The following is a 23,862-nucleotide window of genomic DNA, read 5'->3' as shown; positions in this document are numbered from 1 at the left end:
CTTGTGCTCAGTTAGCGAAGCAGCGGAGGCATTGAAGCGTCTAAGCTGTCGAAGAATAAAAATAATGTAGTTCCAAAAAGCGTTCGAGGAGTGTTCGAACTTATCAATTGGTACGGATCAAGTTCGAGAATTAATCCAAAGATAGTGCGGGTAGTTCTCACAGCCTCCCGAACCACGATCGTTTTTCGTTGCTCAGCGGTTTGATAGTAGTGGAAAGGGGGCGAGCGAAAGTTTCTGACGATGAGGCTCGGCGGCTGACAAGATATTATAGCGGGTAGGGGAAGTCGTTCAGTTACGTCGTGAGAAACTAGCCGTCGAAGGGAAGGGAAGGGCTGCCGGCGGTGTCGGCGGGATGAGGGGGCGGAGCTGAGCGGAGAGGAGAGGGTTTGGAATGGGTCGGAATGGAAGACGACGACGACGACGACTAGTAGCACCAGTCCGAGAAGAGGTAGCAAGCGTAAAGCCGAAAGGCAAAGGTCCATCGAAGCCGCGCTAACGCAACGTAAGGAAGCATCGCACGAACTCCAAAACTGTGCGTGGTTCGCGCAACGATCCAGTTGTTACGAATAATTTACAATTAGAGTTGTCTTCGATCGAACGTGTTTCGTTATTTAAAATTATTGTGACGCGCGCACGCGTTCTGCCGCACAGGTTTACCTGATTTCCTGCTAAATATTGTGTGTGCCAAAATTTCAAATAAATACGTATGTACCTGCAATAAACATATATTTTGTTTTTCTCTCTTTCTCTTGTGTTTCTTCTTCGCTTTTTCTCCCTCGTTTTTCTAATCTGCCTTGTTTAAAACTGTGTCAACAGTCGTGACGACGTGAAAACTAGAAAGGTAGGAAAAAAAGGGAAAAGAAGCAAGGCTGTATGCAGAACAAGAGACTGAGAATTTAATTCAAAATCAAACTTAGGAAAAATCTAAGTCCAAATAGGTTTTTCATTAACGTGTGGTATCATTGTGAGAAATAGTGTGTGTAATTCACTTTTGCAAGTGCGTCAGGTGATGACATTGGGATCGATGTAGAGTGCCCTATTCCAGTCTGGATTTGGATAAAAAAAACAAAATCAACACACAAGGAGGGAAGGTAAATAACATCATTGTATACAACAACAAAAATCCAGGAACGCAAATTTTTCACCTTGGTTAGGTGTCACTTCCAATTTTGAATGTGAGTAATTTTTCATCCTGCTCTCCCCTGTGGATTGTTAATAGTGACAATATCAATTGACCGCACATTAAAAACGATGAATGGCGTCAAAGATGAGACATCTCCACGAATTCCATGTTTTTTACACGCGATTATTTTGAAGCCGCACGTTTATTTCGGTTGGCAGTATGAATGAATTTAGCTAGGCAGCCAACCTTGTGTGGAAAATTCCCTAGTGAATGCCGGTATTTGTAGATCATTCTTGTCAATTAAGATCAAATTAGTTGCTCTCACATATTAAGACTGAAAAATGATATAGCAAACTGTTTGCAAAGCGTGTTATGCCTGCAACTCATTAGCATAAATTGCATTTTCGAAGAATACAATTTCTGGTAGACTTATTATTGTTGCGTAGAACAAAAACTGTTTTTGCATATTTATGTTTAGAATTGCGCTATATGCGAATTTTTCGCGTCAACGACACATGGTTCTGATTGCCGCTAAAATAAGTAATAATTTAACAGGATCGGTAAAGACAGACTACAGCATACCTTCAGCTCGATTGTTTTTCATACTACGTTGCTATCACGTGACGAACTTCAACCTGATTTTTAAAGATCTTGTACCTACGGTTTTCTTAGCTAATCAATAGAATTCCTTGTTTCGCAACAATCAATAATAGATTTATATCAAGAATAGAATCAATTCGTCCACTTCCCACAAATTCTCACGTGTGATCATGTTGTGTGCCAACGTTGCCGATTCGCTACTTTCATTACGATTCTTCTACCAACGAAAATGCTGAATTTCACATTCTCCGTGTCATTCCACAAATATCGGTGTTAACGTTCATCTTCTTATTCTTTCGGATCTAAAATTTGATCCCCATATTAATTTCCAACATATTATACTTTATTTTCTATCACGACCGGAACCTTAGGAATTTATTGTTAGCAATTTCCATGTTGGTAGCAGTGTAAGCGCGACTCGGGGCAGCGAAGTATGGCCAACGTAATGTACGGATCATCCCTTTTCAACATAATCTCTCGGTATATTATTCTCCGTCCGATTGACATGCGGATGTTTGTAAATATGTAGTTGGCATTCCCATTTTAGACCTTGAGGATGCGCCGCTGGTTGCCGTAGCGAAAGGGGGGGGGGGGGGGGGGCGGGGGTGGGTGAGCGTTTCGGCGTGGTGACCGCTACCACAATCCGAATGACAATCCGTTCTATATATAATAACTCATTGTTAGTTATTATGACTGTTGACGATGAGAGAATATCAGTCATACCTTTGTACATACCTGAGTATAATGATATGCGTAATAATCCCTGCTGTAGATTTGAAAATCTCATTTTCTGTTCGGCTAGCACCGTGTTGTACGTGCACCGTTGTTAGGGACCTCTATTATTTTGTAGAGTTACGAATTATTGCTACAAATCTCGAGATCAGTTCGTTATTAGCGTGAGAAAATACTCCGTAAGACTTTTCCTATATATATATATACATGGTTCGTCTGAATTCGTCCCTGCAAACCGCAGCGGTGGAGGTCTTGAATGATGACATTTGTGCGATTTGATATTCAAGGAACAATTAAGAAAAAATTGCAGAATAATTTTCATAATACAGACACTTTTTAAATATATATTATAACATTTTCCAAATCGCCTCTTCAAATGTGCCAACGAGATATTTTATCGCCTATCTGTAGCCGCGAAAGGTTACTGCTAAGGCGTTTTGTCGAAGAAATTTAAAATTTCAGTTGCTTAACAATTGAGGTTCTGATAGCACCTGCAAAAAAAAAAAATGCATTTATGTAAAATTTCTATCTAATTTTCAAATCGGCTGCAGGGTTTAAACAAAATCTGTCCGAACGTTTTCAGGATACCTGATAAAAACCGGTTTAAATTTTTTTTCTATCAGTAATCTCACAGATAAATACACCTCTCCAAATTACAGCAATGCTATTCATATTTTGTTATCATAACTGCAGGCCGAGTTCAGTCGAATCGGAGTACAGAGCGAGCAGAAGCGAAGAAGCTGAGACGGCTAAATATCTCTCCCTCTTCTTACCTCTTCGTAGTACGCATCGGTACACGTATCTCCTTTGAGACAAGACTCAGTCGAACTCCACCTCCCCCCCCCCCCCCCTCCCCTTCGGTGCCTAAGCAATCGAAGCATTCGGGATATAGCTGCATTTTTGTGTATAGGAGTTTTCGACCCTCAGGGAGTCAAATTTCAAGTCATTCTTGTACTGCATAGCCGGCGTTTGGAAGAAACGGCAGAATTTGACGTTTTTTGCGTTTTCTTCAAAAACTGCTATCGATAGATGGAAGATACTTGACCGTCGCGTAGAGCGGAAAATTCAACAACGAATTATGTCCTCATATGTCGGGAACGAAATCGGATTAACAGATTTGGAAAAAAGAAATCCTACTTATCGACGGCATCTGGGGAATTTTGGTGAAATAATATATTGTTTCTTAATTTGGTCAAATCTTTTTCATCTGTCGATAGGAGTTTTTGAGGAAACTGAAAAAATGGCAAAATTTTGCTGTTTTCTTGAAACACTGGCCATGCAACTCAAAATGAGTTCAGAACTGAGTTTCTGTGGGTCGAAAACCCCTGTGCACAAAAATTTACCCATATCCCGAATAATTTTTATTCAGACCTATGTTGACTGGGCTATTATACCGACTTGTGAACCCAACTTTGCCAACAAAAATCGTAGCTGGCTCAATGTGTTTTTCGTTCCAGGAAGTGTCTAGGATTTTCGAAAATTGATCTGTACACCTATATAAATACTTGGAATTACGTCGCAAAAGTTAAGAAGACGGAATAATTGTTGAAAAAATCTCCTCCAATCTTAAAATATGCCAACGATGGTAAATGTGAATAAATCACGTCCCTAATATGTTATAGATATAAATCTAAGTTAATTATAATATCACAAATCAAGCTGTTAATAATTTGAAGAAAGATTTTGTTACTAAAACGTTGAAAATGATTTAACTCTGGCTATTTTTTTTTTTTTTTTTTGTAAGAGCTTTTCTTGAATTTTGATATCTTCCAAAATAAGAACTTCACTCACGGATTTATTACTATCAAATGATAGGGCTGATGTTTTACTCGTGTTCACCGTCTGTGGGGCAAATAACATCGCTGGAGATGTTTTTAATCGATTAATTCTCTCTTCCTACCATAACCTAAATTTTTGAAATTATAGTAAAATTCGATCGAGCAATATTAACTGCCAGACAAATTTTTATTCCAATTTCGTATATAATTCCACCAAAACTCAACTGGAGTGCCTATAATTACGTTCTGTTATCATCCCCCCCCCCCCCTCAAGTTTTGTCTTCTTCTCCGTAGTTCTCGCGTGATTCACATTCATTATGTAATTTTTTATTCATCTACACGCGTGGCTTGCTTTCGTGTGTTTTCTTCAAATCTCCCGCTGTTGCTCCTTTAGCGGCGGGATTACGATACGAGTTAAGTTGAGATGATTCGAACGGAATTTTAATAGGAACGTTGTGTTATAACTCGTTTTTATACCCATTAAGTAATTAAACTGACTAAAACATACCTATACGCGTAATAAATAGTCTAGAGAAAATTTGATTCGTCAAATTGATGTAGCTACAGATAGTCCAATATAACAAGATGGAAAAAAAATTGTAATTAAAAAAAAAAATAACATCCAGCGAACGTACTCACGTACTGCTTGATTCTCTGGATGAAGAAAGTGGTATGTCTAGTATCTATCTACAAACGTCATGAGTTATTAGTCTTCTACGCCGTTACATTCGTTATGCTTAAAAAACGCATATCTGGTCAGATAGAAACGTTGAATTATTGTCAACTCTTGATTTCCAGTTATTTTAATTCAAATTTCAAGGATACCCTGCGTAAAATACCTCCAAAATCCTGACTTATGAAACTTGTTTCTTTCGAAACGCGAAAACGATTTGTTTTTCCCAGTAAACTTGAGTACCGAGATACCGTTCGTAACATATTTCGCGTTGAGATAAAGAATGGCTCTTTTTTTTTTTTCTTCAAAATTTACAATATTTACATAGCGTATAATATGTACATACATACATGTATACACGTTACGTGTATGCGTATTTTCGATGTCGTCGCGGTGTTGAGTCGAAGACGAGTTGTTTACATTGAAATTCCCGAATTTCTTATATTGTGATACATTATAATTCCACAATACAAGTCTCTGCTGCTGCGGCTGCTGCTGTTGCTGCAAGAACGACGAATATAAAATTGTTTCGGTCTTTAACAATTCCGTTCGGATCTTTAACACGCTTATATATTATTTCGACAGACCTCATCGTGCATAACATATCACGTATTATTCGAGAAAAGAAGAACAGTACATGACTGTACGTTCGCGACATGATCGTTAATTGTTACTATGTACATACGTATCATGCACCATGTGAAAATATTCCGATCTATAACAAAACCGTAGTGCTTAATAATGTTTCCTAAATAAAATAAGAAATATATATTAACGAGTAATTAGTGAAATATTAATTATAATGTACCGAAGATAAATGTAAAGTATTTCCATCTGTTCTTCCTTATACTACTGATATTTCCACGACGAAAGTATCATATGCCTGTGCAAATTTCATGAGGTGCTCTACTTTTATCAAAGTGATGATGATAGAAGAGGCAAAAAATTTACCGCGCAGCGTCGCGAAGCCCTAGAAACCTGTTCGTTCCACTTACATAACGTATAAGCTCTAATGGCATATGTATGGAACTTGTATATACACTCGGGTATATACTTACGAGGCGATATCTTATCTCTGGAAGGTGGATCAATGTAATTTATAATATAAATTATAGTGGTGTAAGGTACGAGCAGATCTCATCTCTCAATGTGTTCAGCCTGCAGCGAATATACCATAGAACCGCAAGTGCCGACTAAGTAACACTTCTCAAGTATCCGTATAATAGTTTTGCTGTTTGAAGTCAGAATTATCGTATATTTATTTGTCAAGATCTGTGCATTATATTTTCTATATATTTTTTTTTTTTACTATCATAAGCGACTTGCAGGCAGGCAACCCGTAATGCACTGAAATTTAAAAGCAATTTTTTTATATCAATCATAATTTTTCTGTCCAGATTTTGCGTTCAATTGTTTGTCTCAGAGTCAAAAAATTAGACTGAAGAAAATAGAAGAGAACTTTACTTCAACAAATTTGGGTACTTATTTTGAATTATATCGATATTGTTGTGGTGCAGATAATACAGTAAACATTCATTACGATCGAGAACAAAGTTACTATAATTATAGAGTATCTACTTAATATGTAATAGGATATTTGGCAGTCTAATATAGATATATGTCGTTGGTTGAAAGTTACTCGATTTGTTTGCTTTTCCACTTGAAATGTTGATATTCAAACTTTTCTATTACATTTCGTCAGACGGAACTACAGCACAGCATACTTTGAATGGCTCTTTAATTTTGCATGTATGTACATACCTCGAAATTGAAATCGTCCCGAAAAAATATTTGAAATATTATAAGGTATTCGTGCACGGTAATTTTGATCCGCCATTTTGGATTTGATAATTCAGATTCGAAATTGAGGTATATTTAATTGTAAGAGGTTACTCGCCCGTCTGGCCCAAGTAAAATCTCACGAGAGTTTATGTTACAACAAATAACATTTGTTAGTGAATAATAACAGGCTTTTACATTGCTTCACAATTACGAACTGACGCCGGTGGGCGTCGGCCATAGAAGTTTGGTTATTCAGAGAGGACGCCTCGTACATATTTTGGTCTAACTTGTCCGTCGGACCTTGGTCTAACTATTTTGCATTCGATTACAAAAAAAAAAAAAAAACGGCCTTGAAAATTCCCGCTTACAATTAATTTAAAATAAAACTAAGTAAACTTCTAACTATGACAGGGTTGCAACTGGTCAGAGAATTATGAAAAAACCTGGAAATGTCATAGAATTCTGAAATTATGGAATAGTTAGGAAAATGTCAGGAGTTTTCGTGGAAAGTCAGGGAATAGTTTACTATATTTTTTTTTCATACAAATACGTCCCAAAATTTATTTAAGTTTCAGATAAATTAGATCGAATACAAATTTTTTTACCATCGGCGGAAGGTTCTCGTCAAACTTTGAATATTCCTAAATATTACCTGACAAACGAATTGTGCGCATCGGCTAGATGGGACGTATGCGTACTTTCATAAAAAAAAAAAAAAAAATTATACGGAAAACATCCATATGTTTATCAATTTGCTACAATTTATCCAATTTATCCGAATTAGTTAGGCGAAATTATAAAATTTTTGTATGGAAAACCTGGAAAAGTCAGGGAATTTCGTGATAGGGATTTAGTGGCCACCCTGTATCATAAATATTGTGTTCAACAAAGAAAACAAAAGAAAATATATCAACGTCTTACGAATTATTGTTGTACGATTGTAACTACATATTGAACAATTGTAGAACGATGACATGGGCAAGAACGTAATGTTATGTATAACTTCTGTTGTAATTGAAGGTTACAGTGTAAGCGTATAAAGGAATTTTCTGTTTGCGTTTTCTTTTCTTGTCTTTTTCATTATGCGTTGACTTTGGTTATATATAGACATGTAGAGTGTTGGTTATAGGTTAGGAATACACGTACCTGATTAGTAGAACACGTAATTGTACATACGTACATACCCGTATTTACCTCCATATCTGTCGGCGGTTCTGCTGTTGTTTTTTTTTTTTTTTTTTTTCTCGTCGTCATCTCTTTTGTGTCTTTCCTTTTTTCCCGAAGGACGTACGAGAAGCAGCCATATAACATAAACAGCATACGCATTTAGCCGTACTCACGTAACTGCAATATAAAGGGCTATCTGATGACGTAATTATCCGATCGCGTGCCGAGAATACGAAGCTTATAATATCATCCAAATGCCGAGAAACTAACCCATGCATTATTATTATACCTGCTCATGCCTACTGGCGATGTAGCTGGAATGCACATGTACGTAATACGCACGCATGTACAAGTGCATATGTATGATTACTGGTGTGTTGAAAAACAAAAAAAAATTTTCTTCTTCAAAACAGGTTCAAAAGTTCCAGTCAGGTATAAAGGGTTGCGCATCGTATTTTTCCTATTTTCCATAAAAAAAACATGGGGAAAAATGGTTTTTGCTTCTTCTGATTTTTATAACTAGCTAATCATGCGTCGTATTCACAGACATGTTTTTGTAGGGAATTGAACGCTCTACAAAAATGTCCGTTATGATGAATCTACTCTTTCTTATAACTTTTTGAACAACTTTTGAACGAGCGAATTTATCGAAAAATTATCATGGACCTTTTATTATAGAACGGTCAATTACCTACAAAAATATATCTGTGAATTTCCTTTACGATGCATCGTTAACTAATTACAAAAATCAGAAGGAGCCAAAACCATTTTTCGGATGTTATTCTTATGGAAAATAGAAAAGTGCGATGCGTAACATTGTAATGTTGATGTTAGGAGTGCAAATTTTAATAGCCGTATTTTTATTCCTAAATGGAATTTTTAAACCTGTAAAAAAAATAAAAATAAAACTAACACCTTAATATCCATGTATACCTACATAGAAATAAAATTAGAGCGATGAACTGTGTTTTTTTCTTTCGTAGTCCAGTTGCATTATTTTTCAAATTGTCCGTGCAGCATTTACGAATTTAGGTTCGGTACAAAAATGTACAAATTACAAAACTTTTGAAAGGCACATAAATTTGAACCGTCAATTTAAGAAAATATAAAAAGTTACGTCTGTATAACTTTTCATGATATCGCACATCTTATAACTTCATCTTGCCAGCTAGTTAGTACTACCGCAGTTGTAAGTTTTCAGTCAATTCGATCGTTGTCGGGTATCATTGTATGTGTATCGTATGTTGAGAACCGAGTCGTCGCTCGGTATTCAGCATATCTAATTTTAATTGAACTCAGGTACAAAACAAAACAATCCAAAAAAAAAATCTGAAACAGTAATCATATACATTGAATTAAGAAATAAATCATCATCCTAAAATCCGATTTAAATTCTTGTGACTATACGTAACTGCAGGGTTTACCTTTTCGGACATCGTCAGCAGATACATACGTAATTCCTATCTATTTATACTTTTCTTCCATTTACCTAATGGACACACATTTTACACCCATCCACCTATAAATTCCACACATGTCAATGAACGTAGAAATGTGTATCTGTATATCGATATTTGTACATATATTCTACCCCAGTGTGTGTAATATTGTTAGGATTGGTCACAGCCATTTACACTCGGCAACAATTGCTAGTATAGAACAATTAATCCTCGGATTTGTGTCGCGCCTATTTTTTCGAGACATACTTGCCTCGTCAAATTTAAAAAAATATCCTTTTATAACGCATCGACAAAGTTGGTTTGTAAAATATTTTAGAAACATTTTCGAACATCTGAGACCCCAGTGAGATGTACGAAAATTAAAAAGATTCAAATTTCTTTCGCAACAACATGTCACAGTATAATTTTGTCAGATTTGTGTTCATCTTATGAAATGTATATAAGTTTACACCTTCATGGAAGAAAAATGTTGAATTATGATTCTGGTAAGGCTGCAGGATAATTTAGGGAAATCTAAATTTCTCGTGACTGAAGTCAGTAACGATGTAATAGCTTACTTTTCGGAAAAATCGTTATTTCACAATTGCAGGGATGTCTGACATACGCAGTAAATCATGACAAGGCAAAAGTTATTCATATTTTGAAGACATGATTGCTTCAAAGTCACTATAAACTTGCAAAATAGTTATTTTTCCCCCCAATGTTCCATTACGTTAACGTTACTAACTTCAGCCTCATTAAATTCCATGTTTCATTGCGGCATATAATACGTGCACGTATAAGATGTACATTTGGGGACAATGAATCTGAGACGTCTAATTTTTTACACTAGACAGTCATGTTGGCAACACAGAGAAACCTACAGTGCCATAGTCGGCCAAGCGCGAAACTAACTCAATCTCAATAAACATAACATAACCCATGACCGTCGAATCTAAACTTAAAATTCCGCGGGGATGATGACTTTTTAGATTGACACGTATTCTAAGGTTAGATTCGACGGTCATGGGTTATGTTATGTTTATTGAGATTGAGTTAGTTTCGCGCTTGGCCGACTATGGCGCTGTAGATTTCTCTGTGTTGCCAACATGACTGTCTAGTTTAAAAAATGAGTCGTCTTAGATTCATTGTTCCCAAGTGTACGTATGCATGTATACTTAGTGTATAAGAGACATGGTATGTACCGCAACATATCTTATCGGCCGACGACTATAAGGCCGTAAAATGAATTGAGGCAAAATTTCGACACTCGCTTAATCCTCGTCGTCCTTGAGCCAGTCAGTCCCATCCGTTACTTAATTTATACCTGCTGAGATTAGTGTTTCATACATGTTTGAATATACGCGAACGCCCATCGATCATTTATTATTCGTAGATATTCGATCGTGTGTATCGCAATTTGTAATACTTGTATTACCTACAGTCATCCAGCATCTTATATATAAAAGAGAGGCATCACACATGAAAAAGTGAAAATAATCTTTCCTCAAGAGTCATACGTAAATTCACGATAAGAAGTTACGTGAAGTCGTTTAGATTCACACTAACGATTCATATGCGTGAAGAGGATTACCTCAAGTCACGAGGTTGAAGTTAGCAATGTTATCATAACGAAAGATTGGAAAAGAATACTATTTTCTTACTTTTACGTAACAATTTTTAAGGAACTAAGGTTACAAAATATAAGTATGTTTTGTTTTATTGCGATTTACTGAATTTCAAACAGTTCCAAAATCGCGAAATAACGGTTTTTCCTCAGCACAAATCGTTACGGTAACGTTGCTAACTTCAACATGATTTCAAGTCACGTGATTTCGTGCGTGAAGTCACGTAGGAGAGGACTTGAATAAAAATACACTAATGTGAAAGATTAACTTGTATTAACGTTCAGCCATTGTAATTACCTTCAAATCACGTCGAGTCATACTTTAACCTCTTTCAGATCGTGAAGTCATCTAAAGTCACGCCAATCAATTCACTCGGTAGAGTGAACAAAGATATTACAATAATTGCCATAACGGAATGAAAAGTATCTCCAAAGAAGTATAAACTACCTTTATCAGTTTTTCCGATGAAATCTCTTTTGTGAAAAGATCTGTTGCCTGCACCATTGGGATTGTCACTTTTTAATGCGACATCTGGTGGAAAAAAATCAAACCAACGTAACCAGGCTTGACAGCTGATCGTTGACCGTGTTTTTCGCGTGTGGTTAGTAGAACAGGTACATTATTGATTATGTTTCATTAATTTATGTGCCATGAGTAATTTGAAACCTCAAGAATTACGATTTTCCGCTGTTAAAATTAAAAACTTAGGTCATGTGGTGACAAAATGGCGCCGAAAATCATGCTCTGACGTCATGAGGAAACTTTCCAATAATTGTAATGTATCAAATTGAAGTCACGAATTTCTGTATCAAATGCGTCAATCCCGTTGAAGTTAACTTAGGAGAACGCTGTGATTTCTAGATATACAAAAAAAAAAAGAAAGAAATTGTTAGAAGATGGAATAAACAAATACATCCGCGTATTGCGATATAACATAAAATTAATTCCAATTCGTCGGTTATTTACGAATTAAGTTTCATAAAACAGATATAAACGTTGGCTCACGTGTTGCGACGAGGAGAGCGTAAAATTGTTTTGGCCTTGATCATATCATGAGACATTCCAGTTCTGGGTTTCGCACGTGTTATATATTTGGGCGTAATTCACTGTAAGACTAATTTATCGTGTGGTTTAAAGTCAACTGGTTGACTCGCTCACTCGCTCGCGAGTTTAATAATAAGTAGCAACATCAGAAACGTACTATTTAATTGCTGCCGCGCGCTTCTCTCTCCCTCTCTCTCTCTCTTTCTCTTTTTCCTTCGTAATCACTGTAAACTGCATTTCACTTTAAAGGAGAATTACAAGGCGGCCGTCGCCCGCTTCTGGGGCCGTTTAATGTCGGTTATTCAACTTTCAATGAACTCGGATATCTCTGACTACTATATATGTTCTCCGAAAAATTGTTGACCCAATTCCTTTAGCCGTAGCTAGGTATTACCTGCAGTAAACACGTTACGCTTGCTGTATCGATAGCGAGGCATAAAAAGTCTTGTGTTTTTTGTTTTTTTCTCTCTTTACACTCAGTCGGTATACCGTGTAACTAACTAACCCTGCGAGGCATGCAGGATATCATTCTACATAATAAATTACCGCGATGCTTATTTCAGAATTGTTACTTTTTTCTATGGTTATATTATAGTCAGGGAAATTGCTGGGTATTGTTCATGAGGTCAGCAAATCTCTGACTACAATTAATGCATGTTTCTTCAGGCGACGCATGAATTTCAAATTTTCGGATTATTCTTGAACGAATAGCAATAACCTTTAAACTTTTAACAGTATGAATATAAGTGTGTCGAACGATGCTTACTATGCAGTTTGATTAAGATCTACAATCAGTTGCTTTTTTTACTATCTTACCGACAGAGCAAGGTAGTTTTTTTAAATTTTGATCGCTTTCTATAGCGGGCTTCATTTTATTAGTTATAGCTTCTCGAATGCCAGAAGGTAAATCTATTTTATCACTCCGTTCAGCGTGATCCGAAATCTCGCTTCAACGCATTTCGGAATACCGATCGAGTAAGAAAATTCTAATCTCTATTTTTTGTTTTTCACCTAAGAAATGAAATCGTTTCAAACTTTGGTAAATGGTGGTGTTTGAAAATTTTCTCGTATTGTCATTGTGTGAAAAATTCTGCAAATTAGCAAAAAAAATTTAAATACATCCGCGGCTAACTTTCATTTTGTTTGAGGTTATGGGACGTCACCCCCACTTCATAACCGAGTTCCATATAAAATTACTTTTTAAATGCATACAAGCACGATTATAAACCTTTTCATTTCTCAAAGTTTGAAACGATTTACTCGGCAAAGAGAAAAAAAACTGTGTCGAACACGATTGATTGCTGAATTTCATGGTGATACTTGCAATTGTAGAGAATCGTTATGAAATATTCGAAAACTTTTCAAATCCCACAGTATAAGTCTTGTATAAAGTCCTGAAGCACAATCAGCTTTTTATAAAATCCCATCTTCACGTCGTACCTTTAATCCGGTATCAAAAATCCGTACAATAAGGCTCGCTTTGGCTGACGCTGAGCGGCGCTGATATCGCTAAGATGATGCAACGAGTGGTGGGGAGAGTAGACAATTTCAGTTAATAACGGGGCATTCCATGTCAAATTAGCTACCCACGTACATCACCCTCTTCGATTTTAATAATTTTTTAGTATGATGTTTATACCGACCCAAAAAGGTCTCTGAATTTTTTACAGATTTTTTTAGCCACCGGTTAAATTTGAAAGATATTGAGAAATATTTGGTAAACGCCATTTTTAAAAATCTAAAAAAATAAGCACCCGCACGATAATGGGATCTCAATACTTACTATTTTTTCGTAAGTTTTTTGTTTTGCCATGTCGGAATTGAACTTTTATTACTGTTTTCTTTTCTATTCCCCCATTTAAATAGATCATGGAATCATGAAAATAATGCGTTTCTTTGATCTATTTAGATCAATTACCGATCTTTTGGGTCCGTAAGAACATAGTACTGAAAATCATCAGAACCTGAGGTGGGTGAGGTACATGGGCTGCTAATTTAACGTGGAATGCGATCTATATATAGTCAATTTTTACCAACTTCACTTCGGAACCTTAAGACGACAGCGTTGTTTTGGAAAAACTCTAAAACTACTTAACGACGAATTTTTTAAGACGAATTTTTCGTAAGCTTTCCAACAGAGATGGGACTCCTGTAGTCTAGTCTGCGTGGTTTGGAAATTCAAGAGGAACTTCAGTTTTTCAAGCTTCTTAGTTCGTAGAGACCAGGCGGTGTTCTGTCTCATTTCCTTTCACACATCCGGCGTTGCAGGCACGGTTTACGTCCGACTCACAAATATATGAAGTATAAGGTTTCCCTGCATTGGCCACGTGTTTCCGCGAAAGTAAACGTGGGACGCACGTGAACGTGGTCCTGCGGGATATTCGGGATGAATGAATGCGTGTTCCGGTGCTGTTTACAGGAAGGAAATGAAAAAAAGTAAAGGAAGGGCGGAAGGCGATGGAAATTTTACCAAGGTTTCACCCTCGAAGGTTTCACTCGTCGTCTCGCTGCTGCGATGCACGCACGATGTGTAAACTGTGATGTGCAATGAGCTGCAGGTCTTCGTTTCAGAGGTTTATAAACGTTCACGGGAAATATAGTGCATTCCGTCCGAATTCGATCACACTTTGATCTCGCCATTTTTATTTTCATTAAACATCTTCAGGCAATAATAGTGGTTCTAAAACGAATAAGTTTCTGATTTAAAAAAATTTTTTTTGTATCTTCCGTATGGAACATTGATTTTTCTAAACCAATAATTTTCAATGCTCTTGCCTTTGATGGAATAAAAATTCTTTAATATTTTTTTATTACGATATTTCAGGGGCCTCTAAATTTTTCGGATTATTGTAACTTCGAAACTAACATAAAACTGCATCAATTGTACATTATACAATATACAATATTTTATGCATTGAACGATTTTGGTCAGGTCAGTTTCACGCGAATGACCGCTGTATAAAAATTTAATTTTTGCTGTTATTGTGGAATTTTTTATTATTAAAAATACGTTTGTATTTAAAAAATCTTACCCTCAATTACAATTTATTAAAATTTATCGTCACAAGTAAGAGAGTGAATTTTTCAAGATTCTTTTTCAAAATATCCAGACTGGGCGATTTTCCAATGTTAAAAAATATCGTCAACAAGTACGAACAGTTGTCAATAAAAGAATAGCGTAACTTATGGATAATTATTACATACACAAAAACTGAATTCGGATAGAAGATACCAAAGTTTAAGGTCAGTTAAATTGGCATGGAACGCCTCATACATATGTATAACTGGCGAGTAATATAACGTAAGTACGTGGATGTCATCGCAACACGTTTCGCTTAATATAGAAATGTCATCACACTAATAACAGTGCGAACGTTGTTTGAACAAATTTCGTGCGCGTTTTCATATCGTATGATCATTAGAACGTTTTAACCTCTATAGGTATAATAACACTTGTAACACGTCATTAAACGTTTAATAGGTTATAGGTATACATGATATATACACAAATATATATTGAAGAAAAGACGGACTTTGCTTAAAAAAATTTTTAAGACTTTTAAATTTCCTGCTAATAAGAAACATATGGGGAAAAAAAAAACAAAACGACACACAGTATAATCATATTTTCAAAAATTCAACTCCTTCCTAGTCATTTATAGCCGATGGACAAATTGCGTTTAAAAAATACACGATCCATCCTCATAAGTCAGATCGTAAATTTGTATGCCGATAAAAAGTTGGAGAAGAAAAAAAAAAGGGTAAAAAACGAAGTAGAAATAATTGCTACATTGCGGTAAAAGCCTGGCAAGTCGTATTATGATTTGAGTAATTTCAATTTTTGTCCGTAATTTTCCTAGCTTTGACAATTTTTTATTTTCAATTTATTATATCAATCAATTACTCGCGCTTTTTGCTATTCCTGCATCGTGACGTATTAATACCTATAATATACTTTTTTTTTGTCCTTATTCAATATTTTTGATTTTGTTTACAAAAATTTTCCGCCATTTTCCAAACTCTGAAACAGTAATCTGAATTTGTCAGATTTTTTATTCGACTGGTTAATTATTTATAAATATTGAGAGTGATTTTGAAAAGGACCGTTTCTCAATAGAATTCTCAATGAATTCTCAAAAACTGTATTTTCTTTCTCAAATGTTTCGAAACCGATGAGCTGAGTCGAGATGAGCTGATTTTTTTTTTCTACTTTTTGCAAGACTTCTAATTTTTTTGATCCACCAAAGCATTGTTTAAACGGTTTGAAAATTCCCGAAAAACTTCTAATTTTCACTTAGAACCTTTCCAAACCGGTCTCATTATGAAATTGATAAAAAAAAAAAAATAAAAGTCGAACGTGCGAAAAAATAAAAAATAAACAAAAATATCTGCGTATCGGAACCAGTCTAGAAATGTTCTGACGAGTAAAAAATAAAGGTTTCGAAAATCTTTCAGGAAGTTTCAAACGGTTCGAACAATGTTTCAGCTAGCCAAAAAAAGAAATGGCAAAAAAAATGGCCCAGCATGGTCCCGGTCTTGAAATGTTTCAAACAAAAAATACAGTTTCTTAGAATTTCTTTAGAACTTAAAAAAAAAGGTGCTCTTCAAAATCGCTTCGAATATTTCTAAAATAATTGATCAGTCGGATGGAAAATCTGAAAAAATTCAGACTAACGTTTCAGAGATCGGACAATTGCAGAAAATATTTTTAAACGAAATCGGAAATGATAAGGGTCTGGCGTCGGTGGAGTTCTCATGGAATTCCCCATATATACTATGTGTAATACAACATTCATACCTATACGTACAATATATATATATATATATATATATATTATCGCACTCTCGACGCTGCAGCATACCGTATTTCCGTTATACATCCATACATATACACATGTACATTTTATATATATATATATATATACATATGAGTTTACATATATATATATATATGTTATGTATCCCGCTTACTTCCGGGCTGCAAACAACAATGGAAATTCAATCTCTGCGCTATTCTGCGTCGTTCGAGGCAGACTACGTATGAATGTGCAGGTAGATATTTGCACAAAATGTATGTAAATACAGCTATGTATTACATTATATACTCATTACGCGTTTACTTACATATATATAAATATATGTATATATTACATAGATTTTGCAGCCTAACGTACGGTTTAAGACACGGAGCAGCGCGCGTGGCGAAATTTGCAAAAAGCAACGAGACAATGAGAGAAAAAAGCAAAAAAAGAAAAAAAAAAGAAAAAAAAACAGCACACGTTATTTAATTATACTCGAATCGAAAACGGTAAACTTTCTTTTCTCTGGTTTTTTTTCCTCATCTCATCTTATTATTTTTTGCTAGTCTCTTCCCTATTTTTTTTTTCTTTTTCTCCTCAGCCGTTTAAATACGTTTTAAATATATGGGGCATTACATGCCGATTACTCGAACAGATTTTGATCTCGCTATTTTTACTTTGGTCGCATTTTTTCCAGGCGATGAGTGACGTCTCTCATATTGTACCTAATTTAAAAAAAAATGTAATTCGATTGCCGAAACAATTTTCAATTACGAATGTTCAAAGCGCGCCACAATTTCACAGCCTTTGTAACATCGTCAAAACTTGTATTTTTTTTTTTAGACCATAGCTTTTAAGATGAAATCGTTTTTATTCCACAATTTTTTTCTTCTTCAATATTGCGCTTTGCCGACGATTTGTTTAAAAAAACACATCAATTTTCAAATGTTTCTAAAATTTTTCGAAAACGCGTAATAATTCTGTTGAAATTCATTTTTCACCGCTTGTTTTTCTTTTTTTTTTTTCTTTTTTTTTTTTTTTCATAGAATCGCGGTATAATATTCTTCTGAATAAAATTCACATTTCACATACAGTGGATTCAACGTTTTTGCAAAACGTATTTTAGAACGCCTTATACACGATTATATTTTCTACACGCATGAAGTCCAGGTATAATAATATGTATGTACCTAAAAGCGTACTTGAAGCAGGTGCAAGTTTTTCGGCTGCTTCAATTATGTATTACATAGCTAAAAACTCTGGGTTTTACCTAACACGTTGTATTATCTTTTTTTCGTGTAGTTGACCGTTAACGCACTATCATTCGTTATCTAATCGTTCGGTTCGATGTGTATAAACACACACACACACATATACATACATATATATATGTCTGATGTATGTATATGTAACGCCGTTGGAAATACGGTGTCAAATATTTTATCTAACCATTTTTTAATTTTACATCGTCTACCTATTTATACTGGTAAAAGTTCAGGGGCGGTTTGATTTCCGGTTTAAAAATGGTACAATGATATCCTTTTATACTCGAATTCGAAATTCTTGAAGTTTATTTTACACAGACAGTTGTCAGTTAATCGGTAAACAGTAAAAATATACTCACGGCTCGAATGATTCGTAATTAATTAAACACTTATTGTAGAGACGTGTTATATCATTATTATTATTATTATTATTATTAATATTTCTAACGTGATAATCATTGCAAATGTAATACTTATAGGTATACAATACCGGTCTACCAAAGAGATGACTTATGTGATTATCAATGAATCAGTATAATTGTACCGTGAAAAATGATGTCATACATAAACGATTTTAGTAAAAGATTAAGAAAACGATCAGCGGTGAGTGATATTTTGGATAATGCAACGAATTTAATAAAAAAAAACACCGTATTTTCTTCGAATAAATGTTGTTTTTTTTTTTTTTTGTTTTTCAGTTTGCAAGAAGTTAACTAATTCTTGGCCGAATAAATTACCGTACATTCGCAGTAAAATTTACTTTCTATTACGGTAGATTATTCATTAAAAATTAAATCGAACTTAATGAGAGTTTACTGATGGTATGTATATGTTTTCGTTAATTATATAAAAAAAAAAGGTAAATAATTAGAGGTTGAAGTGCATAGATTAAAACTTCGGAATTCCAACATATCGTTAATCTAATCATCGTATTAATCGACTTATCCTTAAATTACGATTAAGACAGAATTTGTTATACCTAAATGTATACTCGTTTGTCAATGTGAAATTGTACGTTTGACGAAATCTTACACAAAGTTCGAGTAACTCTTATACAAATTCATACATAACGTCAAGTGCAAATTGTTATCAAATTTTTATTAATCGAAGAGAAGAATTAACAAAAGGTTTTACAAGCGCCATTTATTTGACGTGAAACAAAATTTCTTTAAAAACAAGTCCGTATTTGCCAAGGCCAATATTCTCTAAAAAAAAAAAAAAAAAAACAAGAAAAAACAATTCGATAACAATAGGACTTACAACCTTTTTTATATCTTCTGTTCAATCAATGTCATACATTTTACACATATATTGGTTCGAAAGGTATCTAAAAACAAAAATTTTGTAACAACAATACACGTATTCATCTAAGATACCTAAATTAGTCTATCTTTTGCGCAAGAATGTGGTATTTTTTTTTTTTTTAAACGCGTTGAATATTTAATCATTGATGAAAATTGAATCAAGGGAGGAGGGAACTCGGACTAATTTTTGATTCCTGACTCATCGCGATGCTGACGATCCAAGGCTTATGTTTTATACACCTATCGCACTTTTATCGATAAGAGAGTTCCCCGCATAATTGTACGTCACACAAGCATCAATTTCTATAGATATATGGGTTCGTATATCGCTCCTGTAACACATATGGTTGGTAGTCGGATACACGTATGCGCCATCCGTAGCTTTGCTGATACGCATATGTATTGCAGAATACGTCGAATCAGTTCGGTGAGTGCCGCCGTCCGTTGCGAGTGTTAAAATCGAGCACATCTAATCCCGTTCCAATACCTGTCTGGGTCCGTGTGTAAAAAATTTTTAATTAACGATCGTTGGCGGAACAGAATCGTAAAACACGTGCCGAGGAAAAATAATTTCAATACGTCGGCTCGTGTGCGGAAAGTGTATTTAGATGACGAAAATTTTTGTGAAATATGTTCCCTCACGCTGCAGGTGCGTGACGTGTCACCGAGAGATTTGAATTTTTTTCGTACGTGACAAGTACTTGTGTATTATTTATGGTGGAAGATACGAAGGGAGAGAAGATGCATCGATGATTTAGAAATAATAACGAAATTGAAGATGATAAAAAATGCCTATTTCGTTGGGTATTTGTTTTACAACGAATAAACAGTAGCAGAGTTCAAAGAAGAAAATCAATCGAACCAGCAATTGAAACTTTTGGAAATATAATGGCGTACAGATTCACTGATAATGGCCCTTACGGTAAGATCTACAGAAATATACGTTGTACGTTAATCGCGTAATCAATATAATTATATCAGTTCGACGTCGTTGTTGATTTGTAATCAAAATTTGGAAGAGGATCTATCGATCGGTCGGTAGTTGAAATTTCTGATTGTTTTTTTATTTAATTTTTCACCGTATTTTTTTACTTTCATTCTCGAATTTTATGCGAGAACCGAATGCCAGCGAAGCTTGTTATATACATGTATGAGAAAGTTTGACTGGAGGACTGGCGGAATTTTTCCCCCCCATTATCTAATCGACGCAAAACTGGCAACATATATGTATATATATATATATATTTACATATGTGTGATAGATTTGAATAAATTACATGCGTTATATACGGTGGCGGTTAAAAATTCCATAATAATACCTTGAAATTAATTCGGTAGATTGAATCCCTGCACGTGAAATTCGAATTTTTAGGAACGGTCAAATTTAGGGATTAATTTTAGATGTGTGACAGTCACAGCCTTGTCAGAAACAAAGTCACTGAAACAGATTACGGTTGAATTTAAATATTTGACGATTGCAACACGAGAGAAAGAAAAAGAAAAGGAAAAAATAATAATAAATGTTTCAATGAACTTCTCGACAATGTTGAAGTATAAGTTTTCTTTGAAATGAGAGACCGACGCGTTAGTTTTGTTTATAATTATGATGTTTTCTATATTTACATAACATTTAGAGGGATCCTCGTAGTTTACGAATATAATTTTATAAATACTCAACGTAAGAGTAACTCGTAATAATACTAACATTATTATATTTTCTAGTTTTTTCTTGCTGCCTTTATGGCATGTAATACTTTACAGTGTGTTTAATTCCAAGCAACCTAACAACAACAGAAACTTCCGTTTTATTGTTCCTCTTATTAGCCTAACGATGTTCTTCATTCGCATTACATCGTTCGGATGACAGGCAATGCCTGGATTGTTGTTGTAGGTCGTTGAATTCTTATATTCTTATGCCACTTGTTGTGTCAAATATTTGTGTTATAAATGTCATGTAAAATTTTGTCATAAATATATCAAGAATGGGGTAAAATGTTGGTGCATCGAAGTATTAATTTCGAGAAAAACAAAAAAAAGAAAAACTATACTTGCATGAAATTAGACACTGAAATAAAACAATATTGGGAAAAGATAAGCTTAAAAACTTTCAAAACATTTTATTATACAAAATGACGACTGGTTAAAATGTTCTAAAATTACAATCCTCACAATTACCGATGAATCTTGTCAGAATTTGTTTGTCTGCAAAGTTTTGTTGTTGATTTACATCGCTTGTTATTAGCCATGTTTTTACTTTTTCGAGAGAAAATGAGAGAGAGAGAGAGAGAGAGAGAGAGAGAAAGAGAATTAGGGTGTAGTATTAATGCACCTTATTTGGATTGTTTACCATAAAATTTCCGACTATCTTATAACTCGTCTTTTGGACGATGAGAAATTAGATATTATCAGCGATGACTTGTAGAAACTTCCTAAGAGAATCGGTTGAATCATTTTTCTTGGATTTGTGTTTCTTCGAATACTTGTAATCGTTATACTTCAGCGCAAAATACCTGTCAAAATCAATAGATATTTTATCGGCATCGAGAAATCCCCGCCAGGCCCCTAAAGTCTTTCATTATGACTTTATTCACTGAAACTTATTCGATCATCAAATATATATATATATATTTATTTAGTTGGGTGTAAGAGACGTTTCTTTGTTCAAGTATTCACCCCATCCATACATGTTTTTCATTTGATTTTAAGGTTCTTCGGTTTATTTATTGCGTGATGTTCATTTTATTTTAACTCAAATTTCCGATTCTTGTAAACCTTTAACATCTTCAGGCGATTTTTTTCATGCTCAATTTGCCTGGATCGAATTCAGTTCCATCTAACAAGCGAAACTGATCGAATTTCTCTTTTAAGGTAAATTGCCGTGTATAATAGTTTGCCATGACACAGTTTTTCGGAGACCTCGTTGTACGTCAAACTTATTCTCATAATTATTTATCCGTAATTTGAAAATAGCTTGCATCAACAAGAAACAGCAAGCGAAAGCACGTACACAACTGTTGTACAGTTATATTTAATAATTTCGTCACCTTTCGGCTAACTTCTTTTCGGTTCAAAACAAAATGCGAGTTCGATTCTATACGAATTGTGTGACAATGACTGACGATGCAGCGGACGTGAAGGATTGGAAGTCATTGTTACATAATTTTTGAAGAATCGAGCATGCATTTTTTTTTTTTTTGCACCGAAAACAAGTTAGCCAAAAAGCAAGCAAAATTCGGATAGAATGGAACTCTCATTTTGCTTCGGACCGAAAACAAGTTAGCCGGAATGCAAAATTCGTATAGAATCGAGCTCGCATTTTGTTTCGGATCGAAAACAAATTAGCCGAAACCAAATTCCTATAGAATAAAACTCGCATTTTGTGTTTTGGACCGAAAACAAGTTAGCCGGAAATCAAAATTCATATAGACTCGAGCTCGCATTTTGTTTCGGACCGAAAACAAATTCGTATAGAACGGAACTCGCCTTTTGTTTTGGACCGAAAACAAGTTAGCCGGAAATCAAAATTCATATAGACTCGAGCTCGCATTTTGTTTCGGACCGAAAACAAATTCGTATAGAACGGAACTCGCCTTTTGTTTTGGACCGAAAACAAGTTAGTCGGAAGGTTGAGGAATTAATTAATATTACTGTACAAGTCAGTACACATTATTGCAAAATTCCGTGCAATCATTCCACCTTCTGCAGCGCTGTTTCTACTCCTTATCTATACACGTATACTCGTATGTATTATACGTATGTCTGTATGTAGTTATTATGTACATACCGTGTACAAACATTTGCTGTAACAATGAGCCGACAGATAAATTTGTCGCATGACATTCCCGCAAGCTTGAAGAGCATGTATACATGATATACTGTGGTGAAACCTGCTAGAAGCTAATAATTGCGTCACGGATTTACAAAATGACCGTGAATTTGAAGCATTCAAAGTGATGCAATTTGTACTAAAAATATCTGTAATTTCACATTCAGTTTTTTGTATTCTTAACCTAAATGAATTTTTTCTTCATGATTGTATGAAGAACAAATCGCGTTAGCGATGCAGTGAAATTAGATCGTACAGCTTCGACGATAATTAGTTTCAATTATCACAAGTTACATAATTCAATTATCGCATCTACGCGAGAAAAAAACAGGCACTTATATTATATTGCATGCCAATTTGGGTGAAAAGAATAATCAACTTGGCAACATCGTTAGAGAATTTTTCAATTTCTTCGGTAGTTTTGAACTAAGAATAAGAGAATAGATTTACAAAAAAAGTTAGTTGAATTTGTAATTACTTCCTCCAATTGTATGTGCGTTATCGAATAATTTAATCTACGACGAACGTGACGAGAGACGAAAAGGAACGGTATTTCCTCTTAGTCAGCCGCTGTTGCAGCTGAGTGAGAATAATTGTTCTGTTCGAAATTCTGGCTTCTCGGAATTCTACGATAAATTATAGATATTTTCTGAAATCACGTAAATGATGATAAGCGTTTCTTTATCGGAAATACCGCTCGCC

At 34.9% G+C, this 23,862-nt stretch overlaps 1 protein-coding gene and 1 long non-coding RNA gene across 14 annotated transcripts in view; one reads left to right on the top strand and one right to left on the bottom strand.

Annotated features, from left to right (window-relative positions):
- The first annotated feature begins 221 nt into the window (after positions 1-221).
- LOC124186422 (spectrin beta chain, non-erythrocytic 1) overlaps positions 222-23,862 on the top strand; it is a 79,490-nt gene continuing 55,849 nt past the window's right edge. For 7 of the 11 annotated variants that reach the window (XM_046578134.1, XM_046578137.1, XM_046578132.1 and 4 more), the window contains exon 1: positions 19,763-20,256. In XM_046578134.1, coding sequence (XP_046434090.1) covers positions 20,223-20,256 — 34 coding nt within the window. In that variant the 5' untranslated portion in view covers positions 19,763-20,222. Of the gene's footprint in view, positions 1,092-19,762; positions 20,257-23,862 lie in introns of those variants that run through there. The other 4 variants (XM_046578141.1, XM_046578140.1, XM_046578139.1 and 1 more) reach the window with 4 other exon arrangements.
- On the bottom strand, positions 2,326-12,304 carry LOC124186433. Of its 3 annotated transcripts, XR_006871667.1 has the most exons (6): positions 11,928-12,304; positions 11,370-11,453; positions 11,220-11,270; positions 7,873-8,032; positions 5,253-5,407; positions 2,326-2,946 (listed from the first exon to the last, which is right to left on the bottom strand). It is a non-coding gene; the product is annotated as an uncharacterized LOC124186433 (long non-coding RNA). The 3 variants fall into 3 exon arrangements; XR_006871665.1 differs by having other exon boundaries at positions 11,220-11,453; XR_006871666.1 differs by lacking the exon at positions 5,253-5,407 and having other exon boundaries at positions 11,220-11,453.

Source organism: Neodiprion fabricii, chromosome 7 (genome assembly GCF_021155785.1).
Source record: "Neodiprion fabricii isolate iyNeoFabr1 chromosome 7, iyNeoFabr1.1, whole genome shotgun sequence".
In the NCBI taxonomy this organism is placed as follows: Eukaryota; Metazoa; Arthropoda; class Insecta; order Hymenoptera; family Diprionidae; genus Neodiprion; species Neodiprion fabricii.
This window is presented reverse-complemented; position numbering and strand designations above follow the sequence as displayed.